At 42.5% G+C, this 23,682-nt stretch overlaps 1 protein-coding gene across 3 annotated transcripts in view; it reads right to left on the minus strand.

Moving 5' to 3' along the window:
* Positions 1-23,682, minus strand: part of RGL1 (ral guanine nucleotide dissociation stimulator like 1) — a 218,881-nt gene that overhangs the window by 14,395 nt on the left and 180,804 nt on the right. For all 3 annotated transcript variants that reach the window (XM_081026003.1, XM_081026001.1, XM_081026002.1), the window contains 7 exons: positions 20,056-20,159; positions 16,949-17,033; positions 11,807-11,896; positions 9,318-9,404; positions 7,644-7,676; positions 5,472-5,593; positions 2,452-2,541 (listed from right to left, as the gene is read on the minus strand). In XM_081026003.1, coding sequence (XP_080882129.1) covers positions 2,452-2,541; positions 5,472-5,593; positions 7,644-7,676; positions 9,318-9,404; positions 11,807-11,896; positions 16,949-17,033; positions 20,056-20,159 — 611 coding nt within the window. The remainder of the gene's footprint in view (positions 1-2,451; positions 2,542-5,471; positions 5,594-7,643; positions 7,677-9,317; positions 9,405-11,806; positions 11,897-16,948; positions 17,034-20,055; positions 20,160-23,682) is intronic.

The raw sequence follows: 23,682 nt of genomic DNA on the forward strand, positions 1-23,682 counted from the left end.
AATGCCTCATTATCACCTGATACCAGGTAGAAGCCTGAGCACCTTCTGAAAGCAGGACACCGTGCAGGACACCCAATAAAGGCATGCATATGCTACATTGGAAACATGACAATATCCAAGCCTCCATATCGCAGTGTGACTTGTTGAGGTATGTGAAGAGATAGAGCTGGGAAGTATCAATAACCCACGGAAATAATCAGCATCCTGACCCTCCCCCCGCCCAAAACAAAGGTAATAATAGAAAGTTGTTCCATAAAAAAATAATGGTAGCTTTTTAGGAATCCATTGAGAAGTAAGCACTGTTTTAGGAGTGTGACAACCCCACTAGTGTTGACAACAACCCACTGAGGTAGGCACTATTATTCTCATCTCACAAGTGACAAAATAGAAATTCACACAGGAAACTGGTGGAGTTGGGATGTGTGAGGTCAGCATGGCACCCAAGTCCATTCTGCCATGAAAACACTGTCCAATGTTCCCTAATCACTTCTTGCTTGTCCCTGGTCAATGCAGATGTGTCGCCCAAAACATCAGACACAGGTATATGTCTTCGAAAGAGAAAAACAAACTTATTAATCAAATGATAACCCTTGTTTTCTTAAACTAACCTCTTTAGCTTTTATTAGATTCATTAATCTAATGTCTTTCCGAGTTGAATGTCTAAGAGATCAACTTGAAGACAGAGATTAGGTTCTCCTAAGGCTCTTGTATAAAAATTGCTACAAAGCACAAGTTCTAATGACACCAATAGTCTCGCTTTCTTTCCTCCCTTCCTTCTCATCCTTTCTCTCTTTCTTCTCTACCTCATCTTCTCTCCTCCTCCACTTTTAATCTCCCATTCCATTTTTCCTTCCTATCTTCTTTCAGAAACCATTTTTCCAAGAGGCAGTATGGTAAAAAGTTATAGCCTTGGTTCTAAAGCCAAATTTTGGGTTTGAATCCAGGCCCAAATCTTGGGTTTGAATCCAGGAAGAATCATCTCTTCTCCAATAACTAGCATATTATTTACCCTGTCTGTGCCTCAGTTTCCTGGTTTATAAAATGGATCTAACAGTAGGACCTACCACTTAGGTTGTTTTGTGGATTGGATGAGAAATATCTGTGTTATTGCTCGTAGAATAGTGTTGGCACATTGCTCAACTTATTCATTCAATAAATATTTATTAACTACCTACTATGTGCCGGGTACCATTCTAGGTTCTGGGGATATAGCAATAAACAAAAAACAGACATAAATGCCTGTCTTTGTAGAGTCTGCATTCTAGATAATAAACAGACATACTCGCACAACACGAGGTGTATCAGATGGAGATGAATGCAGTGGAGAAACGCAAAGCGGGCAGAGGTGAGACAGGGTATGAAGGGCAGGCCAGGGGAATAGGTTATGGTATTTAATAAGGGGGTCAGGAAAGGGTCACCAAGAGGGTGCAGTTTCATCAGAGATCTGAAGGGAGTGAGGGACGTCTGGGGGACCAGTGTTCTAAGTAGAGGAAATGGCAAATAAACATGGAGCACGCCCAGCGTTTGCAGGGAGGTCTGGGTAGCTGGAGTGCGCAGAGTAGAGTGAGCGGCGAAAGATGAGGACAGACAGGTATGGGACAGGTGGGTGGGGCTGGGGAGATGCTGCAGATCCTCGAGAGCTGTGAGGGCCACTGTCAGAACTCTGCATTTTACTCCAAGGAAGACGGGTATGAACTGAGCTGTGGGCCTGTTGCATGCCTGGCACGGAGCTGCACGTACAGCCATGAGTATGATGGCTAAGGTTCTTGCTTTCGGGGGCTTACATGCCACTGCAAGAAACAGCCAGTACAATAGTGATTGGGGGAGACAGCAACTCTCTCAGGAGGCAATATGTCTGCCAAGTATCTGAAGGAGCTGGCCACAGACAGAGCATGCCAGGCCAAAGGAGCACATACTGCAAAGGCCCTGAAGCCGGAACAAGCCCATGTGGTTGAAGGATGGCTGGAAGACGGGCTGGATCTTGATGAGCGAGGGGTGTTGGGTGAGAGGAAGGTGGTCAAGAAGGCTGGGGGAAGATTCTGCAGGGCCTAGAAAACTAGAAGGAGTTCAGGTGCTATCTCAGAGTAAAACCCCTGAAGGCTTTTAAGCTAGGAAATGACATAATCTGGTGTACAGTTGAGGAGACGACCAGACTATTTGGTGGTGAATGGGCTGTTGGGGCAAGGATGAGGCTGGAAGCCAGGAAGGGTATTGCTGGAGTGGTACAGGCAGGAGACGATGGTGGCTCAGACCAGAGAGACCAGGGGAGAAGAATGAATGGATTTAGATACTGTACACAGTGAGTTCATGACAGAAAGACAAACTATTTAACAAGTGAGCGAACTGTTCTTCCTTTTCACCCTGGCTCCAGGCAACTGCGTTGGGCACGCTTCCTCTCCCCCACTCTGATGGGACCCTCTCAGGGCCCCAGAACCCCCGGGTGACACTCACAGGCTGAGCCTCTTCACCATGCTCTTCCGAGGCTTGGGCGAGGTGGCACTGGCATCGGGAGCAGCTTCAATCTCACAGGAGAGGGCATAGCTGGGGAAGAGAAGGGAGCACGTGAGGTCAGGGCTTGAGAATTGAATGACTTGAGAATTCACGTGATTTACTGGTTTTGTTTTAGAGGAAGGCTCTGATTATTCAAAGTAAAGATAAATACTATGTTGTTCTTTCACAAATGTCACACGGTACTTAACTTAATGACCTAATTTTACAAATTTACACAGGTGCCTCCTCCCCTCTTTCCCCCACTGGCATATGGACTGAGGCTGGTTAGTTCCACGTGCTTCAGAAACATGGATTTGTGGGCCGACCCGGTGGCTCAGGTGGTTGGAGCTCCATGCTCCTAACTCCGAAGGCTGCTGGTTCAATTCCCACATGGGCCAGTGGGCTCTCAACCACAAGGCTGCCAGTTCAACAACTCGAATCCCACAAGGGATAGTGGGCTCGGCCCCCTGCAACTAAGATTGAACACGGCACCTTGAGCTGAGCTGCCTCCCAGATGGCTCAGTTGTTGGTTGGAGCGTGGGCTCTCAACCACAAGGTTGCCAGTTCGACTCCCAGAAGGGATGGTGGGCTGTGCCCCCTGCAACTAACAACGACAACTGGACCTGGAGCTGAGCTGCGCCCTCCATAAATAAGGCGGAAAGGACAACAACTTAAAGCTGAACGGCACCTTCCACAACTAAGATTGAAAGGGCAACAACTTGACTTGGAAAAAAAAAAGTCCTGGAAGTACACACTATACCCCAATAAAGTCTTGTTCCCCTTCCCCAATAAAATCTTTAAAAAAACAACCATGGATTTGTGTGCTATGGCAGCATCAAAGGCTGACTTCATTCTGTTTCCTGATCATTCTCATTCCACGGCGAGGCCAGTGGAAAAATCATCTCTTCTCCACTATCTCCCTATTACTGTGTGTGTGTGTGTGTGTATTTGCACACGCACACAAACACGTGCGTACACGCGTTCAACTTACTCTTCTCTAAGGAAAATGAAAGAAGAGACTTTTGTAAACTATCTGCTCATCAATGAAAAGACACAGACAGTTATTATTACTGATAAAGATATATAAATATAGTTTCTAATTGCCAAAACATCCTAAATTAAAACCACGCCAGATTCAGACATCTATGTGTTAGACAGACATCACTTGCATAAGCACAAGAGGAATTTATATCTGACTTGAAATGTCTGTTATAAAAACTTGTTTTGGTTCTGGGTCGGTGAGGAAGAGTAAGTATGGTGAATATTGGCGTGGTAAGTTGCTAATTATGTGTACTTTTTTTTAAACCTAAAGATGTGTCCAGGTAGAAGTATCCATTGACATGGGAATTATTCAAATATTGACATAAGCTGTAGACATTTTGATAAATAGCAAGAAAAAATGGGCTATGTTTACCAAGATTCTTTTTATTGTTAACAAATCAATTGCACAGCTGATATTTGAGCCTGAACTTTCGGATCCAAACCACCAACCAGCAGGGGCTGTGTGTTCCATACATGAGAAGGACGTACACAGAGAGAGAAGCTTCACTCATAGAAACTGATCATCAGACCAGGAAATGTGAAGAGAGACAATACCACTTTGTTTTCCACATGGCAAAAAAAAAAAAAAAAAAAAAATCTTCACCAGCTGATGAGTACTCTGAATCAGAGTTTGTTTTAATGTAACAGGACCGATTTACCCTGAGATTTTAAAAGAACTCAGAAATCACCTACCTTTCAAATGAGAAAATAGGCTTACAGAGGTTATGTGATTTGCTTGACATTATATCGGCCCCTTCAGAGCTTAGGTGGTAGAGTCAGGGAGATCTGAGTCTGAACCCAAATACTATCACTGACTAGTTATACTACTTCTCTAAACCTCATTTCCTTATTGGCAAAATACTTATTTTGTTGTCGATTGATTTTTTCATTAACCTTTCCCTGATGAAAACGTTCAAGAAAATCCCTGGTCGACAGCAGGGGTCAGCAAATATTGTCTGTAAAGGACCAGAGAGTAAGTATTCTAGGTTCTTCAGTCTATAGGGTCTCTGACGCAACTACTTAACTCTGCCTTTAAAGCATGAGAGCAACCATAAATAAGATGGAAATGAATGGGGCTGTGTTCCCATAAAACTTTCTTTGTAGACACTAAAATTTGAATCTCAAATAACTGTCCCATGTCACATTCTTGGGTCCCCCCCCCAACCATTTAAAAATGTAAAAGCATGCAGTGGACTACAGACTAGTCCTCTGGACTACATGTTGAAGACTACACCCCTGCTGGGCCCACATTCAAGACACTGGAGCTGATGGACCTTCCCATACGCATCAACCACTGTTTTGAAACCTGTCCTTTGGGGATCCTCCACACCAGAGTTCTCACTGTTGCCCCAAATGCCAAGCACATCAGGCCACCAGGCCTTTGCTCATGTTCTTCTCTCTGTCTGGAATGTTCTTCTCCAGTTCTCCTGGCGTAAGCTTCTGGCTCCTTCACAGCCCTGCCCAAATGGTACCAATTTATGATAATCCCCCATCCCATTTCCTTGGCCAAATGAATTGTTCTTGCACGTAGGTCCTGCAGCACTTCAGTTACTTATTATATTTCAATGAGTCTATCTCCCCTCCCTGACTGAAAATTCCCTGAAAGCTAGTACCAGCAAACAACAGTGACAAACACGGTGACAATGGTGGTAGTGGTGGTGACGATGATAATGGTCACAATGAGTATCCTGAAGATCAGGAGGAATCAGTGACTTGTCCACGGTTACAAAGATCAACAAATGGTAGAGAAAGAATCAGAAAGCACATCTTCTGATACCATCAATTCAGCTTTTCCTGCTATATCATGAGCCTTTGAAAAGTGAGGAACTAGTAGCAGCTCATCAAACAGCTGTTGGATAAATGGCCAAATGAGCAACTGGGTGCAGTATTCCTCTTGCCAACACCAGAGCTCCACTTTGATGGGCAGTATGTCCACCTACCTCTCCTCCTCTGTTAAGAGCTGCTGCCTCTGGAACCACTGGATGAACTTTTGGTCTGGGGTCATACAATAACTGTTGCAGGCAGACTGTAAGAGCTTTATTTGGGCAATCACTTCAAATTCCTAAAGCAGGCAGAACACCAAGAAAGAAAGAGTGAATAACAAGGCCAATGAAATATACATCTTTTCGACATTAAAACATGCCACATTAGGATAAACGATGGAAAAAAATCATCTAGGAGGACTCTGAAGCACTGCCTTTCTTAGAAATAAAATACCGGACTAACTCTTAAAAATTCTAACTCAGAGTCTTTTAAGACCTTGTACGCTTTCACTGCCAATCCTCCGTTCTCCTTGAGAAAGCAATTTATATGAATAAAACAAGCTACCAAAGTAACCCAACCTAGTTACAACCTAGAGTCAGAGTGGTTTCCTTTTTCTCTTTTCCATTTTCATCCTAGAGATAGAAAAGTGTTTTTTTTTTATTGAATACTTCTAAAATATATTTAAAATGTCTATTTCTATATACTAAAATATAAAGAAACAATTACTTTAAGTCAGGAAGCTTCCAAGTTCCCCACCCCCATCTTCCTCAACTCTGAGCCCTCAATAAATAAGTTTTGGTAGGACTGAACATCCAAACAGTTCAGGGTCTCATAAACTTGAATGTTTAGATTTCCCGAATCCTTGGATTTTTACTACTCCAGTAAATCATTTCACTAAGTCTTTTAAAACTCATGAGAGAAGCAAGTATATAATGATGTCCAAAATTATTTATACTTCTTTAGATGCGTCAATAAAGATTTTCATTTTTAAGTCAGCAGTGGATAGAAGCTTGAGCCTTACTCAAACTTTCTGAGGGTTTAACCTGCTAGTCTTAAAAGGAAAGAGATTACCATCAGGGTTATTCTGAAGTTAAAGGACAAAGATGGGTAACGGTGAAGGCAATAACTGAATGTTTTTAGCATTACAGGATATGACAGAAGTAACTCAACGACTGACAGATTTCATGGCGTCAACTTCCCATCCAACGACCTCAGTCCTTGGTCTCAATCAGTATCTTCAAGGAACATTTATCATCAAGCTAAAGAAGAATGTATACTCCACCAAGGGACAGAAGACTAACACTTGTCTAGGTTAGTGCTAAGCTCCTGAAATTTTGGGTTTAGTTTCAATGCCATTTCCTCCTGGAAGTGTCCCCACAAGTTGAGGATCGAAGCCCCTCCTACATGCCCCTAGAATACCCACTACTTCTGCTCACAAGACCTTTTCAGGTTGTATTATAATTGCCTAATGATTGTCCACCTTCCTCTTGGACTGTGAACTTTAATAAGAGGGCAGGGAGCTCTGGCTTGTTTTTTTCTGCTGCAATTCCCAAACCTATCAGAGTGCCTACCCCATGTTAGGGACGTCATCAGGATTTGTGGAATGAAAGGATGAATGAATAACTGAAGAACAAGGACAGTACCCTAGGGTGACGTTATGGTTTTTCTCACTCATTTTCCTTTGGATCTTTTAAAATACCTTTTTAAATACACATGTTAACACTAAAGCGACAGCCAATTTTCAAAGCTCTGTTTTATCTTTTTTATCATAGGGCAGAACTATTCTACTGTCTACACAAAAATTTAAATTGATGTTGAACACCCCTTCCTATGCTGACAGGAAAGGAAAAGAATAATTATCCACATGTAACAATAAAGACCTTTCCTTTCCTCTCTCAAATAGACCCATAAGAGTTAACCATCTTTATTAACTTTTCTATGTCATTTACTCTTATGAAACCCCTCTGCTTAATAGGATGAACCTGTTATTACTAAAGCTAATTGTAAAGAAGGAGATGAGGAGAGGTGAGAAAGATACGTGGGCCTTGGAGCAGCAGTACAAGATATGAACCCCAGTTCTGCTACCGGGTGACTCTGGTCAAGTTACCTCATCTCTCTGAGTACTGGCTTCCTCACATTTGAACTGAGGATGATAAAATCTACCTCTCAGGGCTCTTGGCGGATAATACATAGGAACATGCTAAGCACAGTGGTATATGAAAAATGTTCAATAAATGCTGATTCATTTTTTTCTGCCTCTACAAAAAACTTAAGCCCCTGCTTCTTTCATTTTGTCATGCCCAGATTATAAAGTAAAATGGAAAATCACAGCCAAAATCTCTACTTACCCTCCTCCTTTTCTCAAAGTTAATCAGCCCACCCTGAAAGAAATTAAAAAAAAAAAAAAAAGGAGTGACAAATCACACTACTTTGAAACACAGCCAAGCCCTGTGTTGTTCTAGGTCTTACTAAAATAGATCCAAGGATGTTAATTAAGATAAAATAAAGTCACAATTAATTAACAACACTATAATTATGGCTGCTATGGAGGAGGAGAAGCATTGTTCGCTTTGAGAAAAACATTCTTTTAAAAACTTAAAAAAATTTTGACATACAATATTGTATTAATTTCAATATACAATATACAATAGTGATTAGATATTTATATAATTTACAAAATGATCACCCTGATAAATCTAGTACCCATCTGACACCATACACCATTATAACAATACTATTGATCCCTGTGACTGTTTTTATAACTGCCAATTTGCACTTCTTAATCCCTTCTCCTTTTTCACCCATCCCCCATCTGGGCAACCATCAATTTGTTGTCTGTATCTATGAGTTTGTTTCTGTTTTGTTTGTTCGTTTACTTTGAAGAAAATCTTTTAATTATAATAGGACAGGATAGGCAAACAGCCTTCTGTTAGAATGTCTGAAACCAACTAAAATAGTAATGATAAAGGAATTACAATTCAGAATCCAAATACATTTGCAGAGCCAGGAAAGGCAAAAGCTTGAGCAAATGTTCCATTACGTGTTTTTTTTCCTTGACCAAAAGCAACAAAAACAGATGGTGCTTGGCTCATACTAGGAACCAAACTGTCAATGCTTTATCAAAAGGGAAGTCACTTCTACATAGCATCATGAAAAATTAAGTTTCAATTCTTCATCCCCTCAGCAACTATTCTTAGTAGGCTGAATGTAACTTCTAAATCATTGGTCACTCCTAAAAAATTCCCCAGAACTAATGAGTGTTTCCTGAGATAAGCTGAGGCAGAGGACGTGAAGAAATATATGCAAAATGTATGAGCAAAATGCAAAATGAATGAGCATGTCCACATTTATGACCAGCTTGGAGGTAGGTCTATGCAAAATATGTGCTACTCCTTCTAATTATAAAGGCTGATTGCATATGATAACCGCAGGTGAGATAAGCTTAAATATATATAAGCAATCCTTATATCTCGTTTCAAATATCAAATTTATTCTCCACTTAATATTTTAATATTACTAACAAGTAGCTTGTTTGATTGGGTTCACCTCTTTTCGTGCCCCTGTGAGGGTGCCTCAGAGCAGAAAATAATATGAAAAAAAGGGAATACTTAAAAATCCACACATTTGATTGACTCCCTAGCCCACAAGACAGAATGGAATGTTAGGGCATTATTACCACTTCCCAAAGCCCGACTCAACTTCAAGGTCTTGCTCAAACCCACTCCTTCATAAGACCTTGCCATCTCATCCCTCATAGGGAACCGATCATGACCTCCCCTCTGCTCTCCCTGCATTTCTGTTTGAACTCTTAATGTTTCTATCAGCCACTGCCTGCTTTGATGTGTACCTTCCACTGGACTGCGAGCCATTTCTGGTGTTATTCACCTTAGTACTCCTCAGAGCATCTAGCACAATGCCACGTATGTGATGGGCCCTCAATAGATACTAATACAGTGAATTTCTCTCTTGGGGACCCTGTGAGAAGGCTGCAGATCCAGTGTCACCGCCCGCACAGAACTCACCTCGATGTAGTCCTGGAGAGCAGTGTCAAGCATGGTCAGATCAGTCAGGAAGGTGCCCAGGTAGGGCACAGTGCCCTGCATCACACCCTGAAGAGCGAGGACAGCAGAAATGACACGGTTGTTACTGACAAGTCTGAGGGTTTCAGTAACCTCCACCCTGGAGCAACTGGGCCCATTGTGGGCTGTAGGCAGCCACGTGCCCATTCGCAGATGGAAGCGGCCATCTTGAATGGCCAAGTAAGCCTTGACAAGGTTTGGAGAATAAATAAAGGAGAATTTGGGGCCAATCATGCTAACCTCCATGAACGACATTTTTAAAGTTCCCACACCAATAAGACAAGAACTTCATCATCTAGTAGCTAACTTTAAGAGTTATGAAAAACAAACCTCAAAGCCAGGAGATCAGACAAGTATGCTCAAAATTGTTAACAGAGGGGCTTATTTTTTGCATGTCAGAGAGACATCTTTTCTCTTTCAGAGTGAGCAGACATTCCAGTGGTTTGGAATGGCTCTGGAAAGGGATGGCCTTACCCTCTGTAAAGGAGGGGACCGGTACACATTGGAGAAGACTGTATCACGAGGGGAGGAGACGTCACTATTGCAATGGCCCCTTGGCTGGACTTCGTGACTTGCTCCCAAAGAATACAGGAGGGTAAATGGTAACTCTAAAATGGAAAACCTGGCAAACTCTACCTTAATCACGTAGTTAAGGGTAACAGCACCAGTGACACCAGATGTCACACTGATGTCCTTCACTCCTTGATATGATGTGACGAGAACGGCACTTCACCCCTGTGATATTCTTCCCTCAATCCCATAACCTCAGTCTAATCACTGGGAAAACAACAGACACATCCTGATTGTGGGACATTGTAAGGACATCAGGACAGTTCCTTAAGATGGTCAAGGTCATGAGAAACAAGGAAAGACTGCGAAACTGTCACAGACCAGAGGAGACTGGAGAGATGTGACAACTAAATGAGTGTGGTATGCTGGACTGGATCCTGGAAGGAACGAGGATACTAACGGGAAAATGGTGAAATTCAAATGAAGTCTAGATTTTAGTTAACAGTAGCATGCCAGTGTCAGCGTCTTCCTATTCACAGATGTGCCACAGACGATGTCTGCCAGGGGGAAACTGGGTGAGGGGTTCACAGAAACGCATGCGCTGGCTGGAACTTACCTATACATCCCCACAGTTAAAAAGCCTATGTTTAAAACATTGGCCCTTGGAAATCAAGGTAGAAATACTTCAACTGCCGGTATATACTATATTAATTTCACCAAATTTCCATTGAAATCATCGCTCTTCTCCATAAGGGTACCAAGGCAGTAACCATGTTGAAAAGAAAATTAAAAAGGGCTTCCATGGGCACCTTCTCCTAAATTCCACTGAGGCACTTACAGAAATTCTGGCAAGAAAACAGCCTCAGCCAGGGCAAGACCAGGTTCCCTGACATGAGGCTGGTGTTTCCTCAGCCAGAACTGCTTCATGCGGTTCACGCCACGGAGGGTTTTGTCCTTCGGGACCTCACCGTCAGCTGGTTTGTCCTTCCCCATTATGTGTACAAGGTCTCACCCTGAACTGAAATAATTTTCTTTTTTTTTTTTAACAGCTATTTTTAATTTGTCTTTGAACAACTAGGAAAGTTTGAAATGCTGTGAAGTTTTTACAGGCTTTATGTTACAGGAGAGTCCTATCAATTCAAAAACGTCCCTGATGTAGGTCCAGCTTTCCAGAGGAGAGGAATCTTCTCTGGGCCGGGATGAGAACATGTGGAGTTTGTCAGTTTCTAATCTCCTCTCTTTGGTTTTCCCTCTTCTTGTTATAAGTTAGGAGAGTTTTTAAATAAAGCTGAAGATTATAATAACTATCTTTCAGTTAAGAAGGGAGGGATGACACTCCTTTGAGTATTAGAAAACCCGAAAGATTTGGTTAGTCCTTAGGGTTAGTAAGGAGACTTGGCAAATGACGAGAGGGCTTGGAACAAATGAGAAGATCTACAAGTAAACAGACCAAGTCCTCCTAAGAGTAGTTACTCTCTTTCCTCAGCACCCAGGCCCTGGGCCACGCTGGGTCCAAAGCTGACTAAAGTAGGCATTCCCGCCAGGGTACTTCAAGGCCAAGGGGGTCCCAAGGCTAAGATAGCAGCAGCTTCTAGATACGGGAGTGGATAGAGGAAGACAGTAAGAGGGATGAGGGTGTCCCCGCTGCAGACTTTCCCTTACCTCTAGAAAAACAACGCTCCAGAGAACACCATGATTTGTGACTTTCAGTGTTTATTTCCTACTGGGTCAAATGGGAGTAATAACATCTTTCCTACAGATCTCCCAGGGTTGCTGAGAACAAATGAGGTAAGGAATAGGACAACTGCTAGGAAAGCATGGATGCCCTGCGGATTGAAGGTGCTGGTGCCATGCAGGAGCCCAGGCAGCCACCAGGGCCGCTCTCCCGTGGGCTCGCAAGGAAGGCCAACGGCTGTACCTACCATATCCTTCTGGAGCTGGAGCCGCCGCTGAGTCCGCTTCTGGTTTTCTTTCACACTGCTGTCCAGGTTTGCAAATTTTGAGGTTCCTTCCTAAGAAACAAAGCACACACAGAAGACAGGGATGAAGAATGACAGCAGAAAGAAGGGAACTGGCATCTGGTTTCCTGCACAGACACTCTGCACCACTATCTGGATGTCACGCACAGTGAAGAGGCCTGCAGCCGGCTCTGGGCTGAATCATGCAAATGCACAGCTGGCTTGTCGCAAGTGGTCTATTTGTAATAAAACCTGGTGGTCTTGGGTTATCCTCTTTCCCCCTACTCTCTAAGAAGAGCCCCTGGTTTGGTTATAAAATCAATCGTTAATGCAGGGCAGGCGATTCTCGGAACTGGAGACAATTTTTACACATCCCGAACTTCACCCAAAGTAAAGACATGTCCTAGAAATGGAGAGCTCTTTCTCTGCACATTTTGTGATTTCTTGATCTTGGCCCGAAATGCATATACCAGCATTCTGTGAAAGAAAGGGGACGATTTCTGTGGTATTTCTTAGCTAAATGAAACTTTTGTACCGGAAGTTTTCTGAGGAAGTCCAGTACCATGGCACAGCTCCAATCTATGAAAGACAGACCTTCATACATTTTTTTCCCCCTTCTCCCCCCAAACAATCCTCTCAAGTTGCCACTCAGGTTTGGAACCCTTACAAATCAATCCTTCCTCTGGGCGCCTGAGGACAGATGGCTGTCCTTTCTCTCCTCCCTGTTTAACAACACACTCTTTTAAACTCTTCTGCATAATGACTAATCTGGAGTTTGCTGACTGTACATAAAGTATTTTCCGTTTTGTGGTTTCAGGGTCTTGTTAAGTTCTCATTTTCCAGGAACTGTGTCAATGGGAGGCACATTTCATAATTTAGCAGCGTATAACGTCTACGTTAGATTTTCCTGAGTCGGTGTTCCCTGGGTTTATTGTATTACCATAGCATGTGACCTTTCCCTACTGTACAACTGCAAAAGGATCTTTTTCAGTGACTTGGTCTTTCCGATGACAGGGAGACATCAATTATCTTCTACCGTTCTCCAGCCTTAACCCAGGTCCAGGTCCACAACTGGGGACAGAACCCATAGTGACTGACTATTTTAATTCTCCCTGTTACAAAGGATAATCAGGAGAGCTAGCGTTTAATAATCTCCCCCTTACAATTTTTCCTGGGGATGAATGAAAGTGGCCTGACATGTGCCATTTCCTGTGCTAGGCAGTTGTGGTTCCTCCCAAATTCTTGATAGTCTACTGGAAGGGAGAAATCAATTGTCTGACTTGGATGAGTGTCTATCTCTTCAAGTGTGCAAGCCCTTCTGGATCCTTTCACTTTCTTAGTTACTGGCAGGGGTATGATGCATGGAAATCATTGCAGATAGACCTACAATGCTTAAGAAGGATTTCTGAAAAGTAAAAGGCTCCTGAGAATCACAGTGATGGGAGGCAATCTTCAAAGAGCATTTAGGACAACTTCCTGATTGGTGGAGAGCTAAAGACCTGAGACGGAGAGCTGAAAGACTTGCTGATTTCATGACCTCATCATTTCGTGAGAAGGAGCGTCCATCTCTGCATGGCTAACTAGTGCAGTTCTTCCAAACATGGTGTCAACTGAAAATCCACCATGTGCCATATCCAAAAGTTTCAGTTTTTTTTTCTACCTCAGTCCTAAATCCTCTGTTCTGCAACGTCTCACACCAATCCCTTGAAACTTCTCGCAGCTTTTCACAGGTTTTTGTGATTGCATCACTCTGGTTCTTTCCTCCTGCCTCCTTTGCTGCTCATACTTCTTTAGTGATTCTTCTTTCTGCCAAAGTCGTCTTGTTTTTCACTATACTCATGTCTTTGGAAATACTATCCAGTCCCATGACCTTAATCATTACGCACATTTGGATAAATTCCAAATGTCTCCCTCCATAAACTTCCCACTCCCTCCCACTCTCCTCTCATCTCTTCCCCTCTGTCCTCCTTCCCTCTCTCTAGTACAAATTTCTCACCTGAGTCTCACCTTCTGTCTCCATCCTTATCAGAGTTCAGCTGCCCTCATCCATCCTCAGAGGGGGCTCTTCTACTATGGTCCTACCCAGGCATTCGATCCGTCTCAATAAATGTCGGTTAAATTATAGCTTGGAAGCTAATGGTAATTATTCGAATAGGTCTTCACAGTCTGAACAATCTCCTGTGGACTGTTGGAACAATCTCCAACTCTGACTTTCATGCATTTTGGAGCTTGACTGAATGCTATATCTCCACCAGAGACAAATCCCCAGGCCTTCCTAGAAGTTGTTTGTGTCAGTCCAACCAGGAAGAATTCTTACCAAGAACCGAGGAGATTTGGTGGTATTCTGCTTTCCTGTTGTTTTGAAATTTGTGGATCTATAATTTACCTGCTTCGAATGATCTAAGTTCCAAAAATCATACGGAGGTAGCAGGTTTAAAATAATCTTTGAGAAAAAGAAAATGTATCTAACAATTGAAAGAAAAACCATAGATTCTTGCTAATTATTACGTTGCCTCTAGTCATATTATAGAGGTGGCACATTATGTCTACCCAGAGGAGAAGAGAAGAGAGGGCATTTCAGACTAAGATTACCTAAACACATCCGTATGAGTCCAGGAATGGCATGTTCGAAACAGAGGCCGGCAGTTTTTCGTGGTGGTTCTTTTGAGATTTTAAAGACCTTTATTTCATTTTTTACAACTGTGCTGAGAATTAACATCCAGAACTATCTATTTCATATGAAAGAATGATCAGCAAAGATGACTCGAAAGATACCTAAATATATGTATCCACTGCTCAAAACATTCCACTATCACTAAGGATAGTGCACAGACCACAGGAACTCATAGCCAAGTTTTTCATTTTGGGGGGACTTGAGCCATATGTAAGAAATCTAACTTAGAGCACTAGAGTAAACTTCTACTGTTAAGAAAGGTTTATGGGACCTTTAATGTCGAGATACAGCTTTGTTTCTAGGGTTTCAGCCAGAAGACTGCCACCAGGCAAAGAGCTGCACAGTATTCAATGTAGCTCCTTTGCAAGGATGGGGGTCAGAGCTATTGGGATATGAATGTGTGGCTCCAGTTAGTCTAGCTTCATATCACAGACAGGGAGACCACTCCTGAGAGCCATCTCCTTCCAGCCAGACGAGTTTCCATTTAAAGTCCCCAAATCCTTCGGGATGTGAAGCCGGGCACAGGAACACTCAGCAAGCAGTGTTTAGTGTGCAGTGAAGCGAGTTGTGGCCAAATCCCGAGTCAGGCATCAGCATAAACTGCCCTGCTCATATCACCTGCTCCAAGAAGGGCTAATAGTGGGCAAGGTGTTCAAGTCATGTGAGTGATAAGGCCCGTCAATTCACGCCATCCAGCACGGTTTCTGAACGCTTGCTACATGCCAGGCACTGTGTTAGGCAGTAGGAATTGAACAGTGATAAGATAAACCCAGGCCCTGCCCGGAAGGCTTACAGGCCATGAGGGAGACCGGCGAAGTACACAAGCCATTCCAATGGTGCAGACGAGTGCTAGGACATGGGAAAGAAGCTAATCAGACCTGAGAATGTGGAGGGAGGCTTCCAGAAGACGGGAGTCCACACTGAGACACGAAGGATGAGTGGGACTTAGGAGGAGAATAGTCAGGAAGACCCTAACTGGTGCCCTTAAAGGAAGGCCTATGCCAACAGTTCCCAGCTGGACGCCTTTTCTCAGTAACCCCATCGTCACTCGTCTTTCATTCCTACTCCGAGTGTCTGCACCGAGCTCGCACATGCAGCTTATACTTTCCTCATTTTTATTTGCTACGTATACTTTGGTTTCATATGTACATAGCTTGCCAAGTACTACAACTAACTTACATTTGCATAGTGTTTTCAAATATTTTACCTCAGTCAGCCTTCAAAACACTTCTAGGAGTTCAGTAGACTAAATGCTATTATTGTCTCCAATTTGCAGAAAAGGAGACCGAGGACAAGGGTAGCATCTTCTCATTGCCCTGTACAGGGCTCCTTCTATGGTGGCACATCCCAGACTATTCTAGAACTGTCCACGTCTCTCCCTTCCCCATTAAGGAGGCTGTCATCATCTCCTTAAGGTCAGAGACTGCCTTCAGCCTGGTTGTACTTCCCACACCTACCACGTAGCGAACACTCAGTCAGTATTTCTTCAATTGCTGATTTACCTTCTCTGTGAAGCTTGACCTGACCTACCCTGCCCCCTACTCTCGAGTGGTCAGAAGACACAATGTTATGTCTAAGTGATAAAAGCACAGGCTTTAGAGTCTCACCAGGTTGGATTCACATCCTAGCTCTCCCACCTACCAGGTGTGTGGCTGAGGGCCTGTTACTGACCGCTCTGAGTCTTGGCTCTCTGCAAAACGAGGATGATACATGGACTTTATAGAAAGGCTGTGAAGACAGTATCTGCTCTCTGTTCCCCTCTGATGCTTGTTCGCAACCTGTCATTTGTACCTTTATGTGACGACTACTGACTTATTCTTGTTTAGTGTCTATATCCATCCACTAGAAGGTGCACTCTTGAAAAGAGGATCTACGTTAGTCATTTCCATATTCCTAGAGGCTGGTCCAGTGGTTTACAAACAGTAGCTATGCAACAACTGTCAGGAGCAATAAAATGAACCACGCCATACCTTTGCTCAGCCCGTAGTTCAGAAGTCAGCACTCATTTGGCATTCAATAAATATTGCTGACAGACAGATTGTGCAATTGAGTCCAAATAAAGGATGTGGCATTGCTGGCTTGGCCTCGGTCATTTGAGGAGCTGTTTTGCTGAGAAGGAATATTCCAGGCCCTCTTACCCACCTAACTGCCAGCACTCGGTATTTGCAGAGCAGCTTGTTAAAGAGGGACACCCAGGAGCACGAGTTTCACAATCTGGTTGCACAACAGTGAAGCCCTAAGCTTCGATTTGAATTTTCTCAGCCCTAAGCTTCGATTTACCATAAAAACAAAACCTAAAAAGTCTGCCTTCTCGTCACGTCAGGCTTTCTCGTGGGAGTGTAGACACGTAAGGAGGCCGCCAGCCACTCCTCCCTTGAAGAGATTCCAGAGCTGTCAACAGGGCTACCCAGTTCCCTCAACACCAGCCTCACCTTCATCAGTAGTTCCCGGCTGGTCAAATGGTTATTATGGTCCGAGAAGATATCTGAAAGTTCTTCAAACATCAGCATTCGCTCCCTATAAGAGGGATTAAGAAAATATTAACAAATTAATAGTTAGGAAAAGACCAACATCTTCGGCCCAGCGGTCCTCAGTACCTATGGCAACAAGCGACTGTACTGATGATCTCCATATCAGTGGGCCCTATGAGTAGATGAAGCCACTGACTTATGGAGGATGGCTTTGTTTTAAAGGTGGATATGGTCACCTATGTAAAGAAAGGGATATTTTCTAAACACATATGTTATAACCATGAAGATAGATTATTAAATTGGGGCATTAAGTTCTCCAACTGGATCATGTTCTCTTCAGCAAGTTAGAAAAACAAAAAACCTGTCTTAACAACCCCCACACAGCCCCACGGGAGCTGAGAAATCATGTCGGCCTATCCCCTCAATTTAGAGATGAAGATCCAGAGTCAGGGGTTTGTCCAAGTTTCCACTAATAACTGCTGAGAGTTGCGGGTATGGAACCCAAATTGCCTGCTTCACAGGCCAGTGTTCTTCCTCTCAGAGTAGGAGTAGATGGCGGAATCAGGACGGACTCACGGGTCAGAGAGGGTGGGTTCAAATCCCAACTCCACCCCTCACTGCCCAAGTGATTTTGGTCAAGTTGCTTATCTTTCCTGAGCTCCACTTTTCTCATCTGTACAATGGGAATACTAATAGTTCCCTGTAGGATCACACGTGTAAAGTGCCGACTCTATCCTGGTCCCTTTCTAGAACACTACATTCTCCACGGGCCCCTGGCATTGCTCCGCACACACATCTGCAGTTACTAAGTGGATGATTCTGAAGGCAAAGCATTAACAGGGGCGACATCATTCTATAGGCAGCATTTGCATTGCCATGAGAAAGCCATTATTAAGACCTTGCTTCAAAATGAGTGTAATGTTGCTCTTAACAAGAAAACCACTAGGGCTATTTATATTTTGGAAAAATAATTAAGAACTTAATTACATGTGGGCCTAAGCAAATAGAAATCGATGTCTTCTCTGTCCATGAAAGTTATTAATGTTCAGGATTACAAGGAAAGTGATAACCAAATAAGATGCCTTAACACTGTCTCTTGAATGTAGCAATGTAAAATACGTAGAGCTGATACGGAGGTGTCTTCTAAGGAACTGTGACACTTACGTAGTGTCCCTGCTAAAATACGAACCAGCCACCTAACTAAGAAACAAATCAGACACCACACTGTACAGAATGAGGCTTTGAGGTTTGTTTTGTGGAGTTTTTATTTGTTTGTTTCTTTAGTAGTAGTTAAAAAAGGCAGCTGGGAGAATGGACTTTCTCATATGGTAACCAAGGAGATTAAGACACAAGCCCACTAATTTTTTTACTGGTGTTTTCAGCCTTAGGTTTGCTGTGGAAGAAATCTTTGGCTGGCTGAGTGACTCACATAGCATTCTACTTACCAACCACCAAAGACAGGACTTCAGTGTGATCAGAGAAGGCTGCAATCAGGCCAGGCTGCCTTTTGGCCGCTGACCATCCCTTTGCTTTTGAGACTACAATTGAGGAGCAGTGATAAGGGGAAGGAGCAGGAGTCGGGGGTTTTAAGGATGAACTCTCGGTAGGCATCTGATTTTCCCAGCTAGTTCCCCAGGGCCTATTACCTAATGGTTTTATGTGACCCATATCTTTCATAACATTCATGTGCAGAGGTAAATCAGCCAATTAATCTCTGACACACAGTGTCACCTTGATTATTCAAACAAGTGAAGAAGAGAAAGAACCCAAGAAAAGAGTGATAATTAAGAAAACTGCACTGGACTTTGAAAAGCCTATCTGCTAGTCTTCCTACTGACAGATAACAGAGCATGTGCTTTTGAGTCCGACTGGCTGTGGCTTCTACAGCTTCGTGACACCAGGCATTTAGATCATCCACTCCAATTTTTCTCCTTACCGATCAAAGAATTAGATAATCGGACTTGTCCCAACCAGACTTTCCTCTGACTGCGAATCTGAGCTCACTGGTAAGCTTGAGTACTCACTTTAAAGCATAAATTTATGAAACTCTAGTTTACCAATTTGAGTCTCTTGCAAGTTTGCCTAGTGTCAGTCCCTTTGCACTTAATCAGCTCTAAATGAATTGATGAATCTGAGTATTAGACCTTCCACTCAAAGGACCGAACCCACCAATCGCACAAGAGCAAGCCATTCCAGGGAGCCAGCTGGCCTCTCTCCTGACTGCAACTGACTATACTGTGTACAGTATACACTATAAACAGTTTACACATTCTTCCTCGATACAGCCTGACTTCTGATGAGTTCAAACCTAGGCAGACTTGTTGAATGTAGCTGGCCTGGGGTGTAGCCATGACACTTTCCCCAGCCTCTAAATGTGTACTGATATGAGACCAGACTGCCTCCTCACCCACCCTGCCCTCCTTTGCACAAGTTCTCTAGTCTACAAGTGAAGCTCTGAATATGGAGAAGAGAGCGACGGCAAAATAATAAGGACACTAATTTGTTGATTGCTGCAAAGGTGGCACCAAGAAATACGAAGAAAAATAATGCAGAATCTGGCCTGTTCATAAATTTAGGTACCTAGGAAGCAACACTTAGAAGTTGTAGCATCATTAAGACAGCTTTTCAGATGCTGAAACAGAAACTAACTAAATGGATTCTTACTGAACAGCAAGAACCACTGGCGTGCGATCGCTCGCATCCTGGAAGAGGTTAGCACTTTGGAATGGGGCTGAAAAATAACCAGAAATAATGGCAAATTGCTGTTACTTCATCATTTCACAACCTTATCCCTCAAAATCCGGATAATAAGCACATCCTTGAAACCATCCCTAAAACCAGTGACCTTGGCTTTGGCACCCTTTGATCATCAATGTGATTTCTGTGGCAGCCCTGCCTCAAATTCATTAATGATCATGGGTAAAATGCACCCCGCCTGGGCACACAGAGGCTTCCAAATATGTTTCTCTCGTTATATAATATGAGCTTTGAAGGTGAGGTCCCACACCATTTCTGCAGCAACGGATCACCCCAGCCAAGGAAAGTAGAGCAGGCACCTGGGAACTTACTTTGGGACCGCAGCCCAAGTCTTTTTCAACCGATAGATGGAATTGGACTGCAGTGCCGAAACGATGGCCCTCAAGGAGGAAAAATTCTTCAGGATTCTACATTCCTGTATGGAGAGCGATTAAAACATAAAAGGCATTTAAATATCAATAATACAGTGAGTTGGTGGTTTCCTGTTTTAGAGGTATCACAGCTGCTATGAATTCTTACCACTAAATAGGCAGCTGTATAAATACTGAACATCAAAAAGTGGCTCCTTACTCCCACCCCGGTCACTGAAACACTTTATAGATTTTGGCACTGTGTGCTTGTTTTTCTCTCCTTTAATATATTTTTTGCGTTGTTGTTACAGTTTTATAGTTTCCAGCTTTCCTAGTAAAAACACGAATGGAGGTGAGTCTTCAGAACTATGCTAGAGAAAGCAAACTTTCTTCTGCTGAAAGCACACAGATGCCCTGAAAATACACATGAAAGATCACTGTATCCTTTGGGCCCACAAAGTGAATTGGGCAGCAGCCATTTGGAGGTCAGATGGTATCAAGCACCTCATGACCAACCCTTGTCCAGAGAGGTGTATATAACTTGGCAATAAAAATTCACCACAAGTTGAACTTTGGCTTTCATGCTCTTAGCCAAGAGGGAATATTTTTATACACATTCATTTAGTTTCAAATTGGCTGGTGCCGCAATCATAAACATTCAGAAACACCTTGGTACTTCAGTGTTTCCAAAATAACCTGGACTTTTAAAATCAAATCCATTTTGGCAGCATTTTAAAACAAAATAGAAAGAGAACAGGAAACATTCTGGATGTCATTTTCTGGGTAAAGAGAAAAGTTCCCTGATCCCAAAATGTAAGCTACCACACGGAGTCTGTAGCCTCTGCACTCAGTGACGGTGGAGTCCAAGGCCTGCTGAATGAATGGCAGGGACAGCAAAACAGTTAGGGAGAGGGACCCATGCTTGGCTGGCATGGGGACAGTGGCGACGTCGGGAGAGTGGACCATGCCTTCTGTCAATGGAGATGCTTCACATACAGGCGAGTGGGAGTGTAATACAAACACTGTTTACAGTAGAACACGCCATATGAGCTTGGGTTCAGCTTTGTGCAGAACATCTGGGGCAAGAGGTCCCAGAGTGGTTGGGCATAAATGCACACTGCTTAAAAGATGATTTCATGAAGTAATGCTAATCCTGAATATAAAGGAAAAACAGCATGCCAAAATCTGGCTGCTTAAAACTATGCCAAATAAACAAACCCCCAAACATTTTCTTGAGAGTAAATGCCAAAGTACTTTGCAAAAGTCATGCCTACTCTTTTTAAATGCCTCAATGCCTTCCCTTTATTTAAAAGGGGGGTGGGGTGGGGAGGCGAGGAAGGGAGGGAGTGAGGGAGAGAGGAACGGAGGGAGGGAAGAGAAAGGAAGGGGGAGAGAGAGAGAGAGAGATAGCACTGAATTACAGTCAGTCTGGAAACCATAGCCCACGAGAGCACGGTTCAACAAAGGTTCAGAATCCAAAAGTTATGTTCTAAAAATCAGGAAACTTGCAATAAATAAAAGAACTCAGGCACAGATATTTCATGCAAATTATAATAAACATATGGAACACATTATTCAGAAAGGGGCTTAAGCCAAGGGTTTAAAGGAATAGAAAAGGCATCTGGCCCCATTTCTAGAAAAAGAAGTATCCTTCCAGGACATATGATGCAAAAGTAAAAATGCAGCCCTTAGACAGTCCAAGAAAGGATAGTCACATTAGGTCAGAAATACTTTCTGTGTGTAAAATTATCATTTTTCAAACATCCTCTCAATAGAAGTTCTGATTATAATGCAGAAAAAGTAGAATAAATCTTGGCAAAAACCACCTGTGAGTTTCATTATTAATTTAGCCTACACAATTTCAAGGGACACAAATGCTCAATATGAGGAAACTACATTGCCAAGAGTGTGAACCCTTGGCTTTTAAGCACACGGTATGGGATCTGGAATATACTTTAAATTATTCCACTTGTATTTCTTATTATCACATAAATGCACCATTTATATTTAATTTGGACCAAAAGTCATTGTTTGAGCCACACTTTTATACATACAGATGCTATATTCTTGCTACAGATTTGCTGAGCAGTTATATGGATTAAAGGTAGATAGATTAGTTTCTTTTGAGATATGTAGAAGACTGTAAATGATATGGCATTTATGGTAAAAAAAAGAATATATATATATATATATATATATATATATATATATATATATATGCCTCAATGCCTTCCCTTTATTTAAAAAGGGAGTGGGGGTGGGGGTGGGGAGGAGAGGAAGAGAGGGATATATATATCCCTCTTCACATATATATGGAGAAGACAGAGAAATTCCATGCTCTATCACACTCTATTAGAACTTGTTTTGTAGCTCTTACCTGTTGAGAAATAAGCTCAATTCAGAATAAGAAATATCTAAGTTGCAGAAGATAATCTTTGTTTCTTACTTTCTTCATATACTAAAAAGTCTCTGGTAACAGACCACCTAAAAACTCTCTGGCACTATTATGGCTTTACTCTTTAATCAAAGACAACGAAAGAGAATGTGAAAAGAAAGAGAGAATGTTAAAATTTAAGCATTATGCCCTATCGATAGGGGCTTAGTGAATGTGTGTGTGTGTGTGTGTGTGTATGTGTGGTGTGTGTGTATATACATACATATACATGTATATATATATGTGTGTCTATCTATCTATCTATCTATCTATCTATCTATCTATCTATATATATATATATATAGAGAGAGAGAGAGAGAGAGAGAGAGAAATGTGTTTAGGTTGAGGGGTGACCCATATAGCGCAGAATGTGGATTAATAGGACTAATTATGTAACTAATAATTACATAATAATTATTTTTCAACATGGTTAATTACATAGCTTTTGCTGATGTAATTTCTTCTGCCTAGAAAAAAACAAATTGTCCCCAATCTTTAAATACCAAAAATCCTATTATTCAAAGCTAAATTCAAATGTCATTGTATCCATGAAGTCTCCCTTGATCACCCCAGTGGGAAGGGATTTCTCCTCCCTTCACCTCTGCAGCATTTTCCTTATATGGTCCCACACTTCTGCCTAGACTGCGATAATTCTAGCATATTTTAGCTTCCTTGTTTGACTACAGGCTCCTGTAGGACCAAATTAATTGTGTTTATCCTATCTATGTCCCCCAAACCATAAAACTGTAGCTTACACATTTTAGAAGCTCATGAAATATTTGGTCACCAACTGACTACATACCAGTCACCTTTTCCTCAATGATGAAATAAGATGCTGATAAGTGAAGGTCATATCGCATGTAAGCAGCTGACCCAAGAGACCAGACTGACACTCAGCAAAGTATATTTGAGGCCCAGGAATAGACTCTGCCTCTCCACCTTCACATGTAAGGCCCTCAAAAAGCCCCAGATTAATGTGAAATCTGTGTATCTGAGTCCTTCAGAAAAAAGATTCCAGATTCCGAGAAGGAACCAGATCTTTAAACCTGCGGGAGGTAGGGAATGGGCACTCACTCTGGGTTGAAGAGCAGTCTGACACTTAGACTAACAGTTTATATTTACTGAACACAGGGCAGAACCAGTACGCAGTCTCT

The sequence above is a fragment of the Rhinolophus hipposideros genome (assembly GCF_964194185.1).
Source record: "Rhinolophus hipposideros genome assembly, chromosome: 19".
Lineage (NCBI taxonomy): Eukaryota > Metazoa > Chordata > Mammalia > Chiroptera > Rhinolophidae > Rhinolophus > Rhinolophus hipposideros.